Raw genomic sequence first — 21,880 nt, forward strand, 5'->3', positions numbered from 1 at the left:
AGTGTCGTAATTTTTCACTTTATAACCATACTAAAATCACTAAAACACCGTTTAAATGCATATAAAAATCCTCCCTATAAGTTTAAATAACTTCAGTTCACACCGTGCACAGTCCACCGACCTTGATTCTTGTTATTCCCCATAAAATCAGAGTGATTGAACAATCTGATTGGACGCTGACCTACTCTGACTACAAATAGTAGGCGTGTTTTTTCCTGTGATTGGCTTATGCCGCACGTCAGTTAAGTCTCGCCCCGCCCCCTTCATTCCTGCGTGTGTATTGAGTGTGTAGTATGTGTGGAGAGCGCAGCCGGACCCGTGTGATCAGCTGTGACCGTGGGAAACGGACCCACCGTGCCCATCCAGACCTGCAAAAATCCGCCTTCGGAGCGGAAACTCTCTCGAGAATCCACATTTTTCCACATCATGGAGTTTCGGGATAGTTGTCTTCACGTATCGCTGAAGGGTTCGTCGGAAGCTGTGAGCTAGTGGAAAGTAAACAGCTCCTCTCCATCACCATTTACTGAGTGTTTTCACAAGTTTGCCACATTATTTTGGAACTCGCACTGTAACGCATCAGCGCGCGTCCGTGTGCCTGCGGGGGAGCGGGGACGCGCATGGATCGAGAGCGCGGAGGGTCCCGGACTGAATCGCTTAAGAAATCAATCCAAGAGAGCTTGGCTAAATTAAAACTTTTTAGCTAAATTAATTCTGTTGTTATTATTATCGTTCTTATTGTTATCATCATTGTCCCCTCAGTGTGGGTCCTGTCAGGTGATTATTGAGCATAAATAAATCATTATCGCAGTGAGTTTGTGATGAGGCGGACCGGAGGTCGGACTGCAGCGCGCGGGGGAGGACTCTCCGCTGGAATTATTGCGCAGTTTTTAAAATAACGGGAAAACGGGAACACAAACACACACTCATGGCACAGAGTATGTCAGCAAAAGATAACGCCTGCCGAAAATTTCAGGCCAATATTTTCAACAAGAGTAAATGCCAGAACTGCTTCAAGGCTCGAGACGCGCACCTGCTGAGTGATGAAGACTTCACACAGGTAAATATGTCTACAAAACTACCAAATACTTTCTTATGCTCGACTAGACTAATGCTCTGTCTGATAACTTGCCTTGTCAAGTAAGTAATGACCAGCAAACTGCTGACTAAAACTGCACTGACATTAAAGTGTCATTTTAGTACTATGTCATTCTAGAGAATGGCATTTAGGACAATATGAGTGACCTTACCATAATAAAAAACATGTTTTTTTTTTTTGTTGTTGTTGTTTTTTCTGGATATGTGCATTGGTAATGCCATGGTATAGTTGGAGATAAATGGAGTATCATGGAAAAGACATACTATATTAGTGCATTAAAGCCAATCTAGGACACTGGATAACCACTAAACTGCTTCAAAATCTACACTACTAATAAAGTACCATGGTAATACTATGTTTCCATTCTAGAGAATGGCATGTAGCACAATATGAGTGACCTTACCATAATACCATGTTTTTTTTTTTGGATATGTATAATGGTAATGCCATGGTATAGTTGGAGATAAATGGATTATCATGGAAAAGCCATACTATATTGTGTATATATAGTGCATTAAAGCCAATCTGGAGTACTGGATAACCACCAAACTGCTTCAAAACTACACTACTAATAAAGTACCATGGTAATACTATGTTTCTATTCTAGAGAATGGCATTTAGGACAATATGAGTGACCTTACCATAATACCATGTTTTTTTTGGGATATGTGCATTGGTAATGCCATGGTATAGTTGGAGATAAATGGAGTATCATGGAAAAGACATACTATATTAGTGCATTAAAGCCAACCTAGGGCACTGGATAACCACCAAACTGCTTCAAAACTACATTACTAATAAAGTACCATGGTAATACTATGTTTCCATTCTAGAGAATGGCATTTAGCACAATATGAGTGACCTTACAATAATAAAAAACATGTTTTGTTTGTTTTTTTGAATATGTGCATTGGTAATGCCATGGTATAGTTGGAGATAAATTGAGTATCATGGAAAAGACATACTATATTAGTGGTTTACAGCCAATCTGGAGTACTGGATAACCACCAAACTGCTTCAAAATCTACACTACTAATAAAGTACCATGGTAATACTATGTTTCCATTCTAGAGAATGGCATTTAGCACAATATGAGTGACCTTACCATAATACTATGGGTTTTTTTGAATATGTGCATTGGTAATGCCATGGTATAGTTGGAGATAAATGGATTATCATGGAAAAGACATACTATATTAGTGCATTAAAGCCAATCTGGGGCACTGGATAACCACCAAACTGCTTCAAAAACTACACTACTAATAAAGTACCATGATAATACTATGTTTCTATTCTAGAGAATGGCATTTAGGACAATATGAGTGACCTTACCATAATACCATGTTTTTTTGGGATATGTGCAATGGTAATGCCATGGTATAGTTGGAGATAAATGGAGTATCATGGAAAAGACATACTATATTAGTGCTTTAAAGCCAATCTGGGGCACTGGATAACCACCAAACCGCTTCAAAACAACACTACCAATAAAGTACCATGGTAATACTATGGTTTTTAGACATACTTTCATGGTCCAAGCCCAGGTTGACAGCCCATTAGGTTTTGATCACAGCCTATTCTAGAGGATGGCAGTTGTACTTACCATAATACCCTGTTTTTTGGCATGTACCATGGTATTGTTGGAGGTAAATTGAGTATCATGTAAAAACTAATGCATATTGTAACTATTTATCACCAGGGTATATATGGTGAATTTAACCACTTTTTGACATTAAGATGACTCAAAAAAGGGCCAAATTAATCTGAATTCTCATTTTTTACTTTCGTTTGTAAAACTAGACCACAGGTTTGTAATAATGGCATCTAATAGCATGTGCTTTGGTGTAGTGGTTAAATATCAGGGCTGCTTGAAAGGTTGCAGGTTCAAACCCCATAGAGGTTAATCCGTACTAATTACCATTGCGGCTTTGATTGAGACATTAACCTCAGGTTATCCCTTTGAGGACTGACCCATTTCTGATGAACTGTTGCTTCGGGTAAAGGTGTCAGCCAGATGACTAATTAGTGATTAGTAGTAATTAATGATGCAGTTTACCAGATGCACAGTGTAGTTAAGCGACCTGCCTCAAGCTGCTGTATTCATTGTTTCTTCACAAGTTTTAAACCAGTGGTCAAGTTTTGCATAGTTAAAAATCTGGACGGATTATGCGTTCGAACCCATCAGCAAATTCAAGAGGACTGACCCTTTTATTTTGGCTAATTTACTAATCAATGGAACCGTTTAGTGCGGTTTCACCAGCTGTAGACACAAGGTACATCTCCTATCGGAGCTTCAGAACTATTTTGAGCCCTGATTCCAGCTCCAGAACGGTTTTACTGTAAGGCCACACGCAGATGCAGGGGGTTTCCAGACTGTATCCTTAAAAATTACCACAGCTGGGTCTCGACTATATTACTGAGGTGACGTGGCCTCCGTTTGCCATCTGTCTCACTGTATAGGTTGGATTGTCATCAAAGAATGAATTGATGAAGCAAAGAATATTTGGACGTGCAAATGAGCGCTTCCAGAGAAATGAGCCTCAAAGCAGCACTGAAGTCTTTTTTTAGAAATCACTTAGAAATTGAGTTGACACAGTGAAAAGAATCAGGTCTTTAGTACCTGTTAAGGCCGTCAAAGTATTGACACGTATCCTATTTTTTTTTTTTTTTTTGTGGACCTTATTTTTGTTTCAGATTTGGGGTCATAACCTTCAGAATAATGTCCCAGCAGACTTCTTTAGTATTTGATTCTCATGTGTTCCTGCTCTAAAGGTCCACACGGAACCCATTTTACGTGATGTATTGCCAAGTAAATCAGGATATTTAATTAGAAAAAAGGACTGGACTTAATTCTATCCATCAAGAACTGATTAGATGGTGAAAATTCTCTGCATTACAGGTGTTTGAAAAAGTAAAAGGACTTGGTGACATCAGCTGGAAAGGAAAATAGTTTGTTTTTTAGAATAATATGGGGTAATAATGTACGAAAGCATTTTAGTGTCGCATTAAAAATAGAAGATTGTGAAAATAAAGTTGTAGCAATGCAAGATTAAAGTTGTAAAAGTTTGAGAGTCATGTCGTAGTATTACGAAAATATATGAGATTAAATTCATAATATTTTTGGTATAAAGTAGTATATTGTGTGAAATATTTTGAGAAAAAATATTAGAATTACTAGAAACAGCATGAATTTCACGAACATTTCTAGACTTGTGCAATCTTTATTCTCAAAATATCTCAAAACAAAACTTCAATACCGTATTGCTAAAACTATTCTCATAATACTAGGACTTTATTTTTGGGTAACACTTTACTTGAAGGGGTGTGCATAAGACTGATGACACCTTCATAATCTTGACATGACACGTGTCATGAATATGAAGGAGGTTTTATGCATGTTTATGACAACTGTCATTAAATGTCATTCGCTCAATTATGTCATTTTTAATGCAAAGATGACATTGTTTGAGATGTCTTTGTTACGACAACTTGACATAAACCAATACATCATAACCTGTCAGTGTCTTTGTCATGACAACTTTACATTAGCAAAACATCATAACCTGTCATAAACATGACATAGCAGATTAATTATCAAACTTAAAAAAACTACTTAGCTTTATGGGTTAACATTACATTACATTATTTTGGTAACATTTCAGTATAGGGAACACATATATAAACGATTAACTATGACTTTTCCCTCAATAAACTCTTAATTTACTGCTTATTATAGTTAATTGTTATGTTTAGGTATTGGGTAGGATTAAGATCATGCAGAATAAGGCATTAATATGTGCTTTATAAGTACTAATAAATAGCCAATATTTTAGCCATATGAATGCTAATAGTAATAAGCAACTAGTTAAAAGACCCTAAAATAAAGTGTTACCATTATTTTATAACCGTGTCATCTTTTTTACGAAATTTGAAATTGTCTGTTATCTGACCTTCTGTTGGAGGAAACTTAAAAAAACAAAAAAACATGAAATGAAAAATAGTCATGACGCTGTTATAAAATTATTTGTCAGAGTTTTGTCACTTAATGACATTTTAATGACAAGTTCAATTTGTACCACTGTACTTGAGCTCAAGATACATATTCATGACACTATTATAATGGCCTCATGACAGCCAATGTCAAAACCAACCACATGACAGTTTAATGTAATGTTAACCCATAAAGCTAAATGATGTCAAGTTGTCATGACAAAGACACTGACAGGTTATGATGTATTGGTTTATGTCAAGTTGTCATAACTCGGACATCTCAAACAATGTCATCTTTGCATTAAAAATGACATAATTGAGCGAATGACACTTAATGACAGTTGTCATAAACATTCATAAAACCTCCTTCATATTCATGACATGTGTCATGTCATGATTATGAAGGTGTCATGTCAGTCTTATGCACACCCCTTCAAGTAAAGTGTTACCTATTTTTGTAATTTTGAGTTGAGTTGAAAGTATTATTGCTTTAATTTTGTAATTTCTGACTTAATTCTTATATTGCTATGACTTTATTCTCAAGAAAAGAAATATGCATAATATGCATAAACTTATTTTTATTTTTTTGGCTGTCAAGCGATTAATCGCATCCAAAATAAAAGTCTTTGTTTACATAATATGTGTTTACTGTGTATATTTATTATGTATATATAAATACACACACATGCATGTTTAAGAAATATTTACATGCATATATATTTACAAATTTATATATAATTTATATTATATATAAATATAGATATTTTATATACAAGTATATTTTTGTTAAATACATGCATGTGTATATATACATAATTAATATACACCGTACACACGGTTGCGATTAATCGCAATTAGTCGTGATTAATCGTTTGACAGCACTAATTTTTTCACATGGCACTAAAACGCAGTTGTAATAATGTGTGTGAAGCCAGTTTTGATTTTATCTTGACATAACTAAGATTTGTCAGAAGCTTTACATTTACATGATGATAAACAGCAGTATTTTACAATATATTCTTTACTATAACATTTCAGTCCTTGGGGGAAAAAAAGCCATGCCAATACTTCAGTGAACGTTCGAGTGATGTCATAATTATCCAATCAGAGTTATGAATCAATTCACTTAAATGGACAGTTTCATTCAGATTGAATTGGTTGCCAGCGAATAGCCTAACAACCAAACAATAACATCTTTTGCATGACAAACATTGCTGACATTGTCATCTGAAATTGCAAAAATCGAGGCTGGTTGTTGTTGTTCAGGTGTACGGCACATGAGGGTGTCGAAATGATTCAGGGCCGTTGATCTGTCAGACATCAATATACCCATCTCTCTCGCTCTCGCTCTCTCTCTCTCTCTCTCTCTCTCTCTCTCTCTCTCTCTCTCTCTCTCTCTCTCTCTCTCTCTCTCTCTCTCTCTCTCTCGCTCGCTCGCTGCAGTTGGTCAGGTTTTTCCGAGTTGTTCATTCCACACATATTTATGTCCATGCTTTTTGTCATGCTATTAGAATCCACCCTCCCCCTTGACACACACACACACACACACTCTCTCTCTCTCTCTCTGTGAGACAGTCGGCGCTCAGTTCCGCTGTTATGAGAGAAAAAGGGGGGTTGTAAAAATAAACAGAACAAACTTTAACCATTGAAGAGGAAAATCTGGCCTACATTAGCCCCTCTCTCTCGCTCTCGTGTCCCTGTCCGCTCCTCATCACTGATTTCCCAGAGCACAGAGTCTCCCATTAGCAGATCAGGAGAAACTAGATTTACATTTCCTAGAGGAAAATAGCGCAGCAAATGTTAAACTTTTAGTTTAATCAAATGCAATTCGCTATGAAATTATGATAATAATTGCTTCGGCGGAATAAATTGCATAAGTTGAATATGTAGGGTTAGTATTTTGAGCAGTCTACTGCTGTGCAAGAACTAGAGAAATGAATTTCCACTTCGTTTTTTTCATCCTGCACTTGATCTGAGGAGAGTTTTTCTTTTGCTCAGACTTTTTCACGGGCCATCGTTCACGTTGTCAAACCGACATTCCTTAAACCAGACGATAAACTGGCATTCATTCGCTCACTTTCTTTTCCGTACCTTAGCGGAGAAAAATCCCAACTGAGATCTCTTTAATATCTCCGTATGTTTCTCCTATACAGCAAGTCTCCTGCTTCTCAAAAGACGCCGTCTCCTCTGGAGCTTCAGAAAAGATCTCAAATAACTGTGCTCACATTTGACAAAATACTAATGTCTGCGATCAAAAGTGTGAACTCAAACATTTCTCCAAGAGAAAATGACCTAAACTGATATTTTTAAAGCTATATAAAGTATATTAACTATTGTTTCTCTTCTCCTAAGGCATTTTAGATGAAACAAAATGAAACATTATCTGAGATTTCCAATAAGTCTGTTGAGCTTTGTAAGAGGAACCTCTTTCCTCTATTGTTTAATTTTTTCTGTTGTGTACGCTTTCTTTGGAGTTTCTGTATTATCACAAATCCGTCCGTCGGCACTTTGTTGTGCAGTCACAGGAGGGTCACATGCAGAGATGTTTTGGTACTTTTCTTTGGCATGTTTCCATAAAAGTGAAGTGTGGTGGATGTTAAAATACTTTTTTAAATCCCAGTTTAATGCATTGAGACTTATCAGAATAAAGTGTTAAAGACTGCATAAAGCGACCAAACACAGTTTGTGCCGGTAGACGCAGGTTTATCTGAAATAGTTAATTCCACATCAGTGTTAAAAAGAACTTGCCTGGAATCATGGTCTTATTGTTCTTACACCATGTGTGTTGCATGTTTCAGGCAAAACCCATCTACGGTGGATGGCTGCTCCTGGCACCTGAAGGAACAAACTTTGACAATCCTCTGCACAGATCACGGGTTCGTATGATTGCACGGCTCTTTAAAGCCCCGTAAAAACTTCACCAAGAACACGCCACGGAATATGGATTATAATGCAGCGCTGCACTTTTTACTTAGCAAGTTCATTTTGGCAAAAATGTCTAACAAAAACTATTTTTAGAAGCATTCTAGAATGTGCTGTTCCGTCAATTTCTGCTGTTCCCACCTGCACTAACAGAGTGAATCTCATGGATGTTGGCAAGAAATGTCCAGGTCATATTTCATCCCAAAATAAAAAAGGAACATTTTTTTTCTATCTATCTATCTATCTATCTATCTATCTATCTATCTATCTATCTATCTATCTATCTATCTATCTATCTATCTATCTATCTATCTATCTATCTATCTATCTATCTATCTATCTATCTGTCTATCTATCTATCTATCTCAAAAAAATTTTATATAATTAAATATATAAATATAATAATATATAATTTTCCACTCTCTTTTAGGTTATTTTAATTGGTCAAAAAGAAGCATTTTAGTATGAGGTTGCTACTTAATGATTTTTCCTAATTGGATGTGATTGTAAATAAAATTAAAATAAATAAAATTCTAAAACAGAAGTAAAAGTCATTTGGATTTGGTTAGGTCAGATTAAATTTATTATGATTTAAGATCTATTTATCTATTTTATTATGATTAGATTATGATTTAAGGAAAAAATAATATGGGATTAATATTTTATAATCATTTTATTAACTAATTGTTTTAATAATTATATAATTTACATATAACGGTTATTTTTACATGTTTGTCTAAGCATAAAAAGCCCATCGCAACAGAAAACAAGGTTTAAATGAGTTTTAGAACAGTTTAATATATTAAAAATATATATTATGTCATGCATTATATTTATTTCAACAAAGGACAAGTATTTTTTCTTTATTATCACAAGAGATTGCTGCGTTTCTGTGTGTATTTGAGTGTGCCTACTTTATATTTGTGTGTGTGTGTGTGTGTGTGTGTGTGTGTGTGTTTGAGGGGGCCGTGGAGTCGCTGACTCACTCTCGGGCTCTCAAGCTGAACTCGTGAGAAACGGCAGGAGAGGGAGTTTGTGGGATGGGAAACAATTCGACAGCAAACAGGAAATCACAGATTGACAAACGAGATGGAAATATGATAAAAATAACCCAAAACATATGTAATATATATAAGTAAAAATATGTAGGAGGATGTAGTGGTAACCAAATGGCTATTGCTGAAAACTAAATAGCTAAAGAGCAGGATGAATAAATAATGCAATTTAATGACACCAAATGAGACACTAAATAAATCATGCAAGTCGCATGATTATATAAACATTATAATCCATATACAGTGGCACTAAGATGTATTTAGACACTTAAAGCTCATTTGAAATGCTTTCTAAAACATTAAGGTGTCCTCGCTTTTCGCTTATGCAATCTTAATTTCCTCTCTTACAGAAATGGCAGAGACGCTTTTTCCTTCTGTATGAACATGGACTCCTGCGTTACGCTCTGGATGACATGGTGAGTGTGTTGTGAGTGTGTGTGCAATGGCTCTCGCTCCTCATACTGTATACGTGTTGCCATGTTCTGTCTGTGGGCGGCACTGTGTGGACAGACCTTCAGGGTGTTTATGTTACTGCCTGCCTGTTGTATGTTGTGTGTGTGTTTGTATATGCATTGCTTGGTTTAATATGGATTCAGTTGTGTCATCTCCTCTTTGTCTCTGCCTCTTTGTGTTTGCTTCTCTTTCATCTCTTTTTCTCTGGAAGTGAGTGATGGACGTATAAAGAGCGGCATAAAGGATAAAAAGCTGTTTTGGATCATTTGCATTCATGCGTGTTTGTGATTGTTATTAAGCACCACTTCAGCCCACACGTGATCATGAGTTCTTTTGTGTGCGTGTTTGTTTGCATAAACATTTCTGAGTTTTTGTGTGTGTGAACGTGAACCTAAAGTCCGTCATTACTGAAGGCAGGAAGGCAAGGTTCGACCCGGCCCGGGTGACGATGATCTGTATGTGTGTATGTGTGTGGGTGGGTGAAGCAGCGCTACATCCGTAAAACTACCCACAATCCATCTGTGCCCACTTCCCTCCTACACTCAGACATCTAGGAACAGAGACAAATGTACACATTACTCTCGTTCTGTAGAACCGCTCGCAGCGGAGAGAGAAAGAAGGACGAATACGAGTCGTATTTAACAAGGGAGGGATAATGTTCTTGTAGATATGGACTGTATTCTACAAGTGACACTAATGAAATGAGGCTGTGATTCAGTTGTTTGTACAGTTTTAAGGTTCAGGTCATGTCTAGTTTTGGGAAAGGAGATGTGAATGGTGAGCAGGGGCAGTTAAACGCCATAAAACACCATAAAAACATCAGTCCATGTTACTTGTACACTATATCCCAAGTCCTTTAAAGCCGTATTACTGATTTGTGTGAGGAGCAAGCCGAGACTGAAAATCTTGCTTGACAACTATTCACGTGGAAAACATTGGCCTTAACTATAAATAACTCCATTGACTATAAATAACTCCATTTGTGTTCCACAGAAAAAATGAATTGAAAGAGGATGTGTAAAAATGATGACGCATTTTCATTTTTAGGTGAGCTGTTACTTTTACTACTCACAAACATGCAGTCAGAGGTATTTATTCAATAACAGTTCTCATAGGTTCAACCATTAAAGAGTCTTTTTGAGTGATTCGTGAAGATTCGTAAGAGTTCATAAGAGTCGTTTGTTTGTGAATCGGACTACAGTGGTTGTGCTGTATGTTTGTTTTTGACAATGAAATAAAGCCAATGTATAGTCCAGTGTTGTTGTTATTATAAAGTGAAACTAAAACTCTTCGATCAAATGAAGTATTTGAATTAAAGTGAAAGTTAGAACATATTGCCTTTATGGTAAGTCTAAATAAGTTGCTAAAACTCAAAAAATTAACATTAATCTTTAGGGCTGCACAACGATTAATCGCGATTAATCGTTTGCAAAATAAAAGTCTGTTTACGTAATATATGTTTGTGTTCTGTATATATAAATACAGACACAGATATGTATATATTTAAGAAAAATGTTTATTTATGTATAAAATATTTATATGTAATATAAAATATATAAATATATATTTATTCATGCATATATTTCTTAAATTTATACATGTATTTTATTTCGTACATGTAATTTTATATATATATATATATATATATATATATATATATATATATATATATATATATATATATATATACACACACACACACATACATACATAATTATTATATACAGAACACACACGTATATTACGTATATTTTGCAAACGATTAATCGCAGCCCTATTAATCTTGCACAAAAAACATTTATATAACACTTAATTTTAGCATTTACTCTCCCTTTCAAGTGTCATGGGCAAAGCATGCTGTGAAATAGAAATCCCAGCCCAGTTTCAGTTAAATTTAAGTTCTTCTAAATTAAAAGAAATAAGTTCATAAAACTCAAAACAATGAAACAGTTCAGTTTACTTAAAGTATATCAGTTCTGTGAACTTGCAAGAAAAATAAAGTGCTAAATACTCATAAAAGTTAATTTGACTGAACTAATTTGTTTAATTTAAGTTTGTTCTACTCAAACCAATTAATTATTTTGAGCGTTAGGGTTTACAGTGTTTGCAACTAACTGAAATAAGTTTAAGTACTAAAATTACAGAAACTCAAACTGAAATAAAAATTAAAATAAATATTTAAATAAAAACAAAACAAAAACGAGTTAAAACACAACAAAATGACAAAAACTTTAGCTAAAATTAAAATAAAAAATAAAAGCTATTGAATTATAAAAGCTAATTCAAACATAAATAAACACTATAATAGTATTTAATTAATGCTAAAATAGCACTATTAGAGTCAGAACTAAGAATTCATATGCGTAGCAGGAAACGCTGCTGCAAACGCACTTGAAAATCCTTTCTAATGCAGATGATTTTGACGTGTGTGTGTGTGTCGATGTCATCAGCAGGGTGTTCATTGTATCAGTCCCTTCAGAAACAGGTGCTGAAGTGTCGTCTCGTGAGAGGTCAGGACGTCTGGTGTTGACTGGACGCTCTCTGTGAGTGTGTGCCGAAAGCTAGAACACATTCTGAGCCTCATGCTGTATTTATAGCTGCTCCTCAACATGTGTTTCCATAACGACCACTCAAACCCTACAATATATGTAGTATAGAATGTAGTATAAGCGGCGAATCTTATAAAACATGTCAAGAACACCCTGCATCAACAGAAAAATGGGAATTATATTTTGCATGAAGACAATGGCACTTATTTCAGGACTATTAAAGGGGAAATTGCCATCATTAAGTATGACAATTTTCCTTCTGCAGAACACAAAAGAAGATATTTTGAAAATATCAGTGTTTTTTTGTCCATACAGACCAATCAGTATGGTCCAAAACTGACGGTCATTGTATGAAAACTGCCAATTTATTATAATTTTTTTTTGCATTATAACATTTAGTCTGTGTGTGTTAGATTTGATGCTAGTGTTCATATAAAAGTTGACAAAATAAATGACATTTTACATGCTCAAAAAAATGAATTGTTGAATTTACTTAAAAAGCAATGTCAAGTGGTTCCTTGCAACTATATTGAGTAATTTGTACAAATAACAATTTTGTTGTATGAACAAAATAAATTCAAGTAAAGCTGACAAAATTTCTTTTAGTAAATACAAATTATTTGAATTTGTCACTGTTACATAATATTTATGAGCAGTTTACTTAATAATGTTATGTTAAATGTTTTAAATGAAAGTTACAGGAGTTTTTAAGTAATGTGAACAAGAATGGTTTGAGTGAAACTAACAACAATGAAAGTTCATTTTTTTGAGTGCAGTAAATGATTATTAAATCATATACTGAATGCTTTAGAAGTATTTTCATTCTTAGGTCATGTTAACTAATATAGGTTAACAAGATTAATTTTATTGTAAAATTTTATCAAATAAAAATTTAACATGTATGCATGTAAATGTACACTCTTTCCTGGAAAACTGACCCAAAATATTGATCTTCATAGAAAGAAAATAGCATCAAACCATTTCACAGGGACTTTAACGTGAACATGAAATGTTACATAATTAATTTTAAATGTTTTTTTGTTTTTAAATTGATTGACAGTCCTCTCCATCATCCTCTCGTTCACCTTCCTCTTCTGTCCGTCCCTGTTGGACTATTGAAAGAGAGAGATGTGTAGGAGGAAAGAACAGGATGAGAGGAAGATTACAACACAAGCCTGGCTGCTATTTTCAGAGCAGTTGCATCTCTGTATGAATGCATGTGAGTGTGGATTAGACGGCCGTTATTGAACACACACACGTTGTAGTGCACGACCTTAGCGAATCGGCCCCTGATGTTGACCTGAGGGCCGGGCGAGGGTTAAAGCTGTGGGCATCAGACTCTGGCAGCGTTGGGTTTGCTGAACACAGATTCAGCAGTCTCTTTGTGTTGCGTAAAACGCTCAGTCAGTCGGGCAGCGTTCCCAGAGGCACCTCTCTAAAGACAGCGGGACGCAGAGCAGCAGTAGAGGAGTTTTAATGTGATTTATCTGTAGTGCAATCCTCCCGTTTGCGTATGTGTTTCTTTTTGTAGTTTATCAACCGTTTAGATCAGGGATTCCCAAACTGGGGGTTACAAGTTGATGAAAAGATAATTATTTTTTTTATAAATTTAACTTGTTAACTGTCATCATCCTTTCTGAGAGATCATAGATCTGAACTTAAATGATTGTAATTCATGAATACTTCATGAATAAAATATTTTTTGCCCTAAAATTACTAGAAAATTAAAGCCATGTGTCTTACCAAGTTGTGTTCCACATTTGAAGTTGATATCACAAAATTTTATCCTGCTAAAAGGACTTAAATGAAGTTGTAAGTGTTTAAGCATTTGAATAATACCTAATTTATGATCATTACTAAAATATGTGAAAAAAGGCAATTAACCCTTAAATGCATGACTGTTTCGCCAATCATTATTACATATTCGGGTCTTTATCGACCCGGATCAGTATCTAACACGGAAGGATCTCTACCTGTCGTGATAATATAAAACTCCTCTGATATTAGAGTAACAATTACAGAAGAATAAAATAAAGCATATTTTGTTACCTTTTGGAGCTTGAAAGGGCTCCGTTTGAGCAGATGTTTATTGCCATCATCACTGTCCTCGTCAGAGCTCATTTCCCAGTAAATTCAGCAAATAATCGGCTAGTTTTATGTTTGAGGTCACGAATATGAGCCCATTCGCAATCTCAAACGTATTCTCAAAACTATATAATTTTCAACATCTTCAAAATCAATATTTTGATCGCTAACAGCTTCACCAGATCCATCCAGTAACAGTTACAGTCATATTTGATTGCGTTCAGTATTTGCTCTGCAGTAAATCGCTGAGCCATTTCATGTTTTTCCTTATTATTTCGTTTTCTGTCTGAACGAGTCGTCACTTCAGCATTGTGTATCAGACATTGCCACCTTGTGTAATAAAGGTGAATTGCACTTATTCCGTCATCTAAGATTCAATTATTGTTGTGCAGAAAAAATATACATACACTTATACACACCTCGGGTCGTTTGCGACCCTATACATTTTTTACAAAAAATGAATACAAAAATAGGCTTTCTTTTATAATTTTATGATTTTTTTTCTTGTTATATTCTTTATAATGAATTGATTGAGGAATACCAAGAAGGTTGATGTCTAACTTAAAAAAATGAACGAGGAGGAGGGTAGTGAAATGGCGTCCCGGGTCACTAAAGACCCGAGGTATGCATTTAAGGGTTAAAAAATGCACCAAGTGACACTGACAGTTAACATTTTTTTTTTCATTAAATAGCTTGTTAAGATGAAAATATCTTAACAATCAAAAATATAGCTGCAAGCAGCAATTACGGGGCCAAGCACAAAAACAGCACAAGAAGCCAGCCAACATGGCTGGGAGCATCAGACCAACAGCAGCAGTGAGCAATTAGAAAAAAAAGTTATTAGCATTTTTGTCAATTTTGTTATAACTTTTGACCACAAGGTGGCGCTGGTCCGAAACTTCTCATTGTCCTGATGACCCATACCAAATTTGTGAATTTTGGTCAAACCCATCAGAAGTTATAAGCAAAAATAACCATTTTTCATATCTCCACTCCAGTAGGTGGCGCTGCGCCGAAACACTGTATCTTGCCTCAGGTCATGCTTGTGATGACACGTACCAAGTTTGGTCTGAATATGTTAAAGCATTGTAGAGATACAGCTTCAAGAGTAATTTTTGCAGCATATCTCAAATTCCTTGCTCCGGTATACGAAAACAGTTTGACTTATCGACTTGAAATCCATAACTTTTTGTCGGCATGGTCTGAAGATGACACGGTTCAATTTTGGTGAAAATCGGAGCAAAGGTCTAGGAGGAGTTCGAAAAAGTAGGTTTTTAAAGAAAAACAATATGGCGGACAGGAAGTTCAGTTGACTATGGCAAATTTGATATCTATGTTCTCAGCATGAACCAAGGAATCTACTGAGACAAGTTCCATTACAATCGGTCAATATAGTCAAAAGTTATTAGCATTTCTGTAAATTTTGTTATAACTTTTGACCACAAGGTGGCGCAGTGCTGAAACTTCTCAGGCTCCTTCAGGGTATTGTGCTGGGGACCCATACCGAGTTTCGTAACGATACGCTAATGCGTTCGTAAAATACAGCATTTTAGCACGAAATTCAAAATAGCCGACGGCCAAAATGTCCGATATGGGAAAATTGGATATCATTTGACTCGGCATGATACCCCGAATCCAACAAGACCAAATTTATGATTTTTGGACAAACCCATCAGAAGTTATAAGCAAAAATAGCCATTTTTCATATCTCCGCACCAGTAGGTGGTGCTGAGCCGAAACACTGCATGGTGCCTCAGGTCATGCTTGTGAAGACATGTACCAAGTTTGGTCTGAATATGATAAAGTGTTGCAGAGATACAGCCTTACTTCTATTTTCGCAAGCACTACGTACAATTCGTTCGTGTGTTTTTCGAAAACGGTTTGAGCAATCGACTTGAATTCCATAACTTTTTGTCACCATGGTCTGAAGATGATACGGTTCAATTTTCATGAAAATCGAACTAACGGCCTAGGAGGAGTTCGAAAAAGTAGGTTTTTCAGAAAATTCAAAATGGCGGAAAAATTTTCATGACGGAAAATGACGTCATATGATGCAGTCGATTCGTCTTGACCCAAGGAATCATAGGAAAAAAGAATTTTGTTTCTAGCCCTTATGGTTCAAAAGTTATTAGCATAAACATAAGTGCAACTTTGGACAGCTGGTGGCGCTAGAGGGATTGAGTTAGAGACTCCAAATTTGCTATGGACAAAGGTCATTCTGTCCTCTAACTGTGTGCCAAATTTCACAACTTTCCCGCAAGCGGTTCTATGGGCTGCCATAGACTTCAAGAAGAAGAAGAAGAAGAATAATAAGCGTACGGAACGCCAACAATAACAATAGGTGCCTAAGCACCTTCGGTGCTTGGCCCCTAAAAAAACACTAACTAAAAGAGATTAAATTTATGCATATATGTATATATATGTGAATATATGTCTTGTGACCATTAACCAACATCAGAGAACCATGAACATGGAAAATATTTTAGGTCAAAGTTGTTTGGCTGATAAAAAAGTTTGGGAATCCCTGGTTCAGATAAAGATTTTCTGTTTAAATAAATGTGCGTAGTTGACGTGAAGTTTCAAACATGAAAAACAGTGTCAGTTTGACGTTATAATTCACCTGAAACAATTTGTATGATCATTAAACACAAATTTTTAACTAATTTCTGGACTACTTAGAATATTTAAACTTAAAATTCATTTGTCAAACTACATTACCATTTAATTAAACTGCAAAAACAAAATGGTGAAATGATGACTAGTTAAAAGTTGATGACTTTCCTTTATACATATATGTACTAATTAACTTTTTTTTTTCTACATGATTGTTAAACATGAAGTTGTAATGAACTCATATAAATTTAAACTATTTACACTTTAAATTGTGGAATGGTGACCTAAATGTTTTATTTTGATATAAATTTTCATCTAATTCTGGTGTTCAAAAATTAGACATGCAGTTTGTCAACCTTATACTTTCAAATGTGGTTTCAGTTCTAAAATGGGACTTATTTAAATATGTAAGACCAAAATGAGCACAGGTTGTGGATAAACGAGTGCAATGGTGGTTAGTTTGATGGAACTAGTCTCTCAGTAAATAGAGGGCAAAAGTCAAACACAATATTTGAGCTTGAGGAACTTTGATCTGCAAATATGATTCACTATAAACAAATCAGTCTGTAATAAACGCCTCTTTTTGGGAGTGTGGTTGAACATAGACAGGTTAATGTATGTTGTGAAGTTTTAATGTTACATTAAATATACATTTATATGTTGATGCAGTTGATTTCACTCTGGAAAATAGCAATCAAGCAGCTAATAAAATATCTTGTTACGTTTGGTTAGGACACCATCTTTATTTATATAGCACTTTATACATTACAGATTGTCAAAACTGCTTCACAGTAATAAACTTAATCAAATATGGAACAAATTCAGCAACAAGTTCAGGGAGGTTAAAGAGGTTACGTTTTCTGGCATCGCATGAATCCTGCGGGGCTTATTACATGGACTAAAACCCCCCGCCGGCCTTTAAAAATGGATGATGTCTCTTTTATGGAACTTGAATTTCTCCCATGATGCCTCAGCAGCTTTATCTGCACTTCAGCTGTCATCACTCAGTCGTGTTGGCATCATGTGATCAGTGGTTTTAAAACAAGCAAACTTGTTCAACAGCCGCACCAAAGAGAAACTCCGTAAACAAGCGATTAAAAGGAAGCTGAAAATGCAACTTTGAAAAAGAAACGTTTAGTGAAGGCCTGTTTTTTTCAGGGTTTTGTGTTGTTCCTCTTTCCAGATTTCTGATGAGTATGTGTGTGTTGCTTGGTCACTGATTCTGTGTGTGTCAGTCTTTCCCGTTGAAAGAGTTATTGTGTGTGTGTGTGTGTGTGTGTGTGAGTGAATGCTGGCTGAACAACAAAGAAGGAATTTTGTGACTCGTCAAGAACAAGAAGTAAAATATCGAGAAATGTTGTGAAAGAAGGTGAGAGAGAAACTTGGATGAATGTTGGAGGAGGTTTGGAGGGAATGACAGAAATACAGGGAGAATGAACCGGTTTGTGGTGTTTTTGTGATGTGTATTTGAGGGAGGTCATGTGCCACACGGTTACACACACACACATACATGTTTACTTGGTTATATAAATGAGGACGTACCATAGACTTCTATTTTTTTTATTATTATTATTATTTTTTTTATATTAAGCAGTTAAGCAGCACAAACATAACCCTAAAAGAAAACATTTATTTATTTATATAGATCATTCCTGTAACACTTTACAATAAGGTTCCATTTGTAAACATTAGTTAGTATGAACTAATAATGAAAAATACTTCTACAGCCTTTATTAATCTTAGTTAATGTTAATTGTAGCATTAAAATCGAAAGTTGTATCTGTTAATATTATTTAATGGACCTGAGCCAACTTGAACTAACAATGAACAGTTTTTATTAACTAATGTTAACAAAGATGAATAAATACTGTCATAAATCTATTGCACAGTGTTAGTTAATGCTTTATTGTTAACTAATGGGACCTTATTATAAAGTATAAACTCGGAATTGCGAGAATAATGTTAGAATTGTGAGATGTAAACACGGAATTGCGAGATATAAATGTAATTGCAAGGAAAAAGAATTGTGAGATATATAAATTAAAAATTGCAAAAATAAAGTCAGAATTGCAAAAATAAAGTCAGAATTGCGAGATATAAACAATTGTGAGAAAAATGTCACAATTGCGAGGTACAAACATAATTGCAAGAAAAAAATTAGAATTGTGAGATATAAACTCGAAATTGCAAGAATAAAGTCAGAATTGCAGGTTACAAACTCAGAATTGCGAGAATAAAGTTTGAATTGCAGGTTACAAACTCAGAATAGTGAGAATAAAGTCAGAATTGCAGGATACAAACTCGGAATAGTGAGAATAAAGTCAGAATTGCAGGATACAAACTCGGAATTGCGAGAATAAAGTCAGATATGCGAGATATAAAGTCGGAATTGCAAGAATAAAGTCGGAATTGCAAGATATAAACTCAGAATAGCGAGAATAAAGTCAGAATTGCAGGTTACAAACTCGGAATTGCAAGAATAAAGTTAGTATTACGAGATATAAACACGGAATTGCAAGAAAAAAGTCGGAATTGCAAGATATAAACTCAGAATAGTGAGAATAAAGTCAGAATTGCAGGATACAAACTCGGAATTGCGAGAATAAAGTCAGATATGCGAGATATAAACTCAGAATAGTGAGAATAAAGTCAGAATTGCAGGATACAAACTCGGAATTGCAAGAATAAAGTCAGATATGCGAGATATAAACTCGGAATTGCAAGAATAAAGTCAGAATTGCAGGATACAAACTTAGAATTGTGAGAATAAAGTTAGAATTGCAAGATATAAACTCGAAATTGCAAGAATAAAGTTAATATTACGAGATATAAACACGGAATTGCAAGAAAAAAGTCGGAATTGCAAGATACAAACTCGGAATTGCGAGAATAAAGTCAGATATGCGAGATATAAACTCAGAATAGCGAGAATAAACTCAGAATTGAGGGATACAAACTTAGAATTGCGAGAATAAAGTTAGAATTGCGAGATATAAACTCAGAATAGCAAGAACAAAGTCAGAATTGCAGGATACAAACTCGGAATTGCGAGAATAAAGTCAGATATGCGAGATATAAACTCAGAATAGCGAGAATAAAGTCAGAATTGAGGGATACAAACTTGGAATTGCGAGAATAAAGTCAGATATGCGAGATATAAACTCAGAATAGCGAGAATAAAGTCAGAATTGAGGGATACAAACTTGGAATTGCGAGAATAAAGTTAGAATTGCGAGATATAAACTCAGAATATCGAATAAAGTCAGAATTGCAGGATACAAACTCGGAATTGCGAGAATAAAGTCAGAATTGAGGGATACAAACTCGAAATTGCAAGAATAAAGTTAGTATTACGAGATATAAACACGGAATTGCAAGAAAAAAGTCGGAATTGCGAGATATAAACTCAGAATAGCGAGAATAAACTCAGAATTGAGGGATACAAACTTGGAATTGCGAGAATAAAGTTAGAATTGCGAGATATAAACTCAGAATAGCGAGAATAAACTCAGAATTGAGGGATACAAACTTGGAATTGCGAGAATAAAGTTAGAATTACGAGATATAAACTCAGAATAGTGAGAATAAAGTCAGAATTGCAGGATACAAACTTGGAATTGCGAGAATAAAGTTAGAATTGCAAGATATAAACTCGAAATTGCAAGAAGAAAGTCGGAATTGCAAGATATAAACTCAGAATAGCGAGAATAAAGTCAGAATTGCAGGATACAAACTCGGAATTGCGAGAATAAAGTCAGATATGCGAGATATAAACTCAGAATAGTGAGAATAAAGTCAGAATTGAGGGATACAAACTTAGAATTGCGAGAATAAAGTCAGATATGCGAGATATAAACTCAGAATAGCGAGAATAAACTCAGAATTGAGGGATACAAACTTAGAATTGCGAGAATAAAGTTAGAATTGTGAGATATAAACTCAGAATAGTGAGAATAAAGTCAGAATTACTGGATACAAACTCTAAATTGCGAGAATAAAGTTAGAATTACGAGATGCAAACGTAATTGCAAGAATAAAGTCAGAATTGCAGGATATAAACTGGTAATTGTTGTGTGTTTCAGGCCAGCACTCTTCCACAGGGCACCATAAACCTGAATCAGTGTGTGGATGTTGTGGACGGTGAAAGCCGGACGGGTCAGAAACACTCACTGTGCATCTGCACACCGGAGAAAGACCATTACATACGTGCTGAGAGCAAAGAGATCATACATGGGTGAGTCAGATGAAGAATGAGTGTTAATTCATATCTCACAGTTGATCTTAAGACATAATGACTACTGTCTGACGTTAACACATTACTGTAATGATGATTGAACATGTAAATTTAATATCCCACAACAAATTGTTTTCATTTTCATTACCGCATACACATTCACTCCATGATCTATTTGAGGTTTAATTGTGACTTTGATGCATTTAGTCATTAACATTTACTCATTTAGCAGACGCTTTTATCCAAAGCGACTTACAAATGGAGAACATCACTAGCAATTTGTCGTAGAGCCAACAGTGCTGTAAGGACTAGCTATTTTGAAGAATAAAAATGCATCAATTCATAAGACTTCGTAAGACTTCATAAGACCAAATATAAATTATTTCTGGTGAAAAACACCATATAACCATATTTAACAGCAAGAGATGTCAAAGCTAATGTGAAACATTTATTTTAAAAATGAGGTGTTGCAATGGCATGCATTTGTGTCCATCCTCATTGATATGGGTTTGGTTTTAGACATTAATAAGTGAAATAATGACTAATGTGATCATTCACTGATAGTAATTTAGTCAAATGCATTCATTACAATCTGTATAATTAGATAAGCAATTACTAACTAATTGCTATTTTAAGATAATTCCCAAACACTATATGTGTGTTCAGGTGGCAGGAGGCGCTGATGGTGTTCCCACGAACCAACAAACAAAACCAGAAGAAGAAACGGAAAGTGGAAACACCAACTCCACAGGTACACACACACACACACAGATCCATCAACTCAAGAGATTTGAAAAGGAAAATTTCACCCAAAAATAGATCATTTACATATCTGTTTATAATTTAAATAAGCTATTCCTTTAACTAGCTTAACCAGAAAGTA

At 35.1% G+C, this 21,880-nt stretch overlaps 1 protein-coding gene across 8 annotated transcripts in view; it reads left to right on the forward strand.

The window, feature by feature from the left end:
- The first annotated feature begins 258 nt into the window (after nucleotides 1–258).
- The window catches only part of si:ch73-103b11.2 (trichohyalin), a 56,260-nt gene continuing 34,638 nt past the window's right edge, over nucleotides 259–21,880 (forward strand). For 6 of the 8 annotated variants that reach the window (XM_048173765.1, XM_048173766.1, XM_048173772.1 and 3 more), the window contains exons 1-5: nucleotides 260–1,057; nucleotides 7,885–7,962; nucleotides 9,414–9,479; nucleotides 20,846–20,997; nucleotides 21,664–21,748. In XM_048173765.1, the coding sequence (XP_048029722.1) occupies nucleotides 926–1,057; nucleotides 7,885–7,962; nucleotides 9,414–9,479; nucleotides 20,846–20,997; nucleotides 21,664–21,748 (513 nt within the window). In that variant the 5' untranslated portion in view covers nucleotides 260–925. Of the gene's footprint in view, nucleotides 1,058–7,884; nucleotides 7,963–9,413; nucleotides 9,480–20,845; nucleotides 20,998–21,663; nucleotides 21,749–21,880 lie in introns of all 8 variants that reach the window. The other 2 variants (XM_048173771.1, XM_048173769.1) reach the window with 1 other exon arrangement.

Source organism: Megalobrama amblycephala, linkage group LG22 (assembly GCF_018812025.1).
Source record: "Megalobrama amblycephala isolate DHTTF-2021 linkage group LG22, ASM1881202v1, whole genome shotgun sequence".
In the NCBI taxonomy this organism is placed as follows: domain Eukaryota; kingdom Metazoa; phylum Chordata; class Actinopteri; order Cypriniformes; family Xenocyprididae; genus Megalobrama; species Megalobrama amblycephala.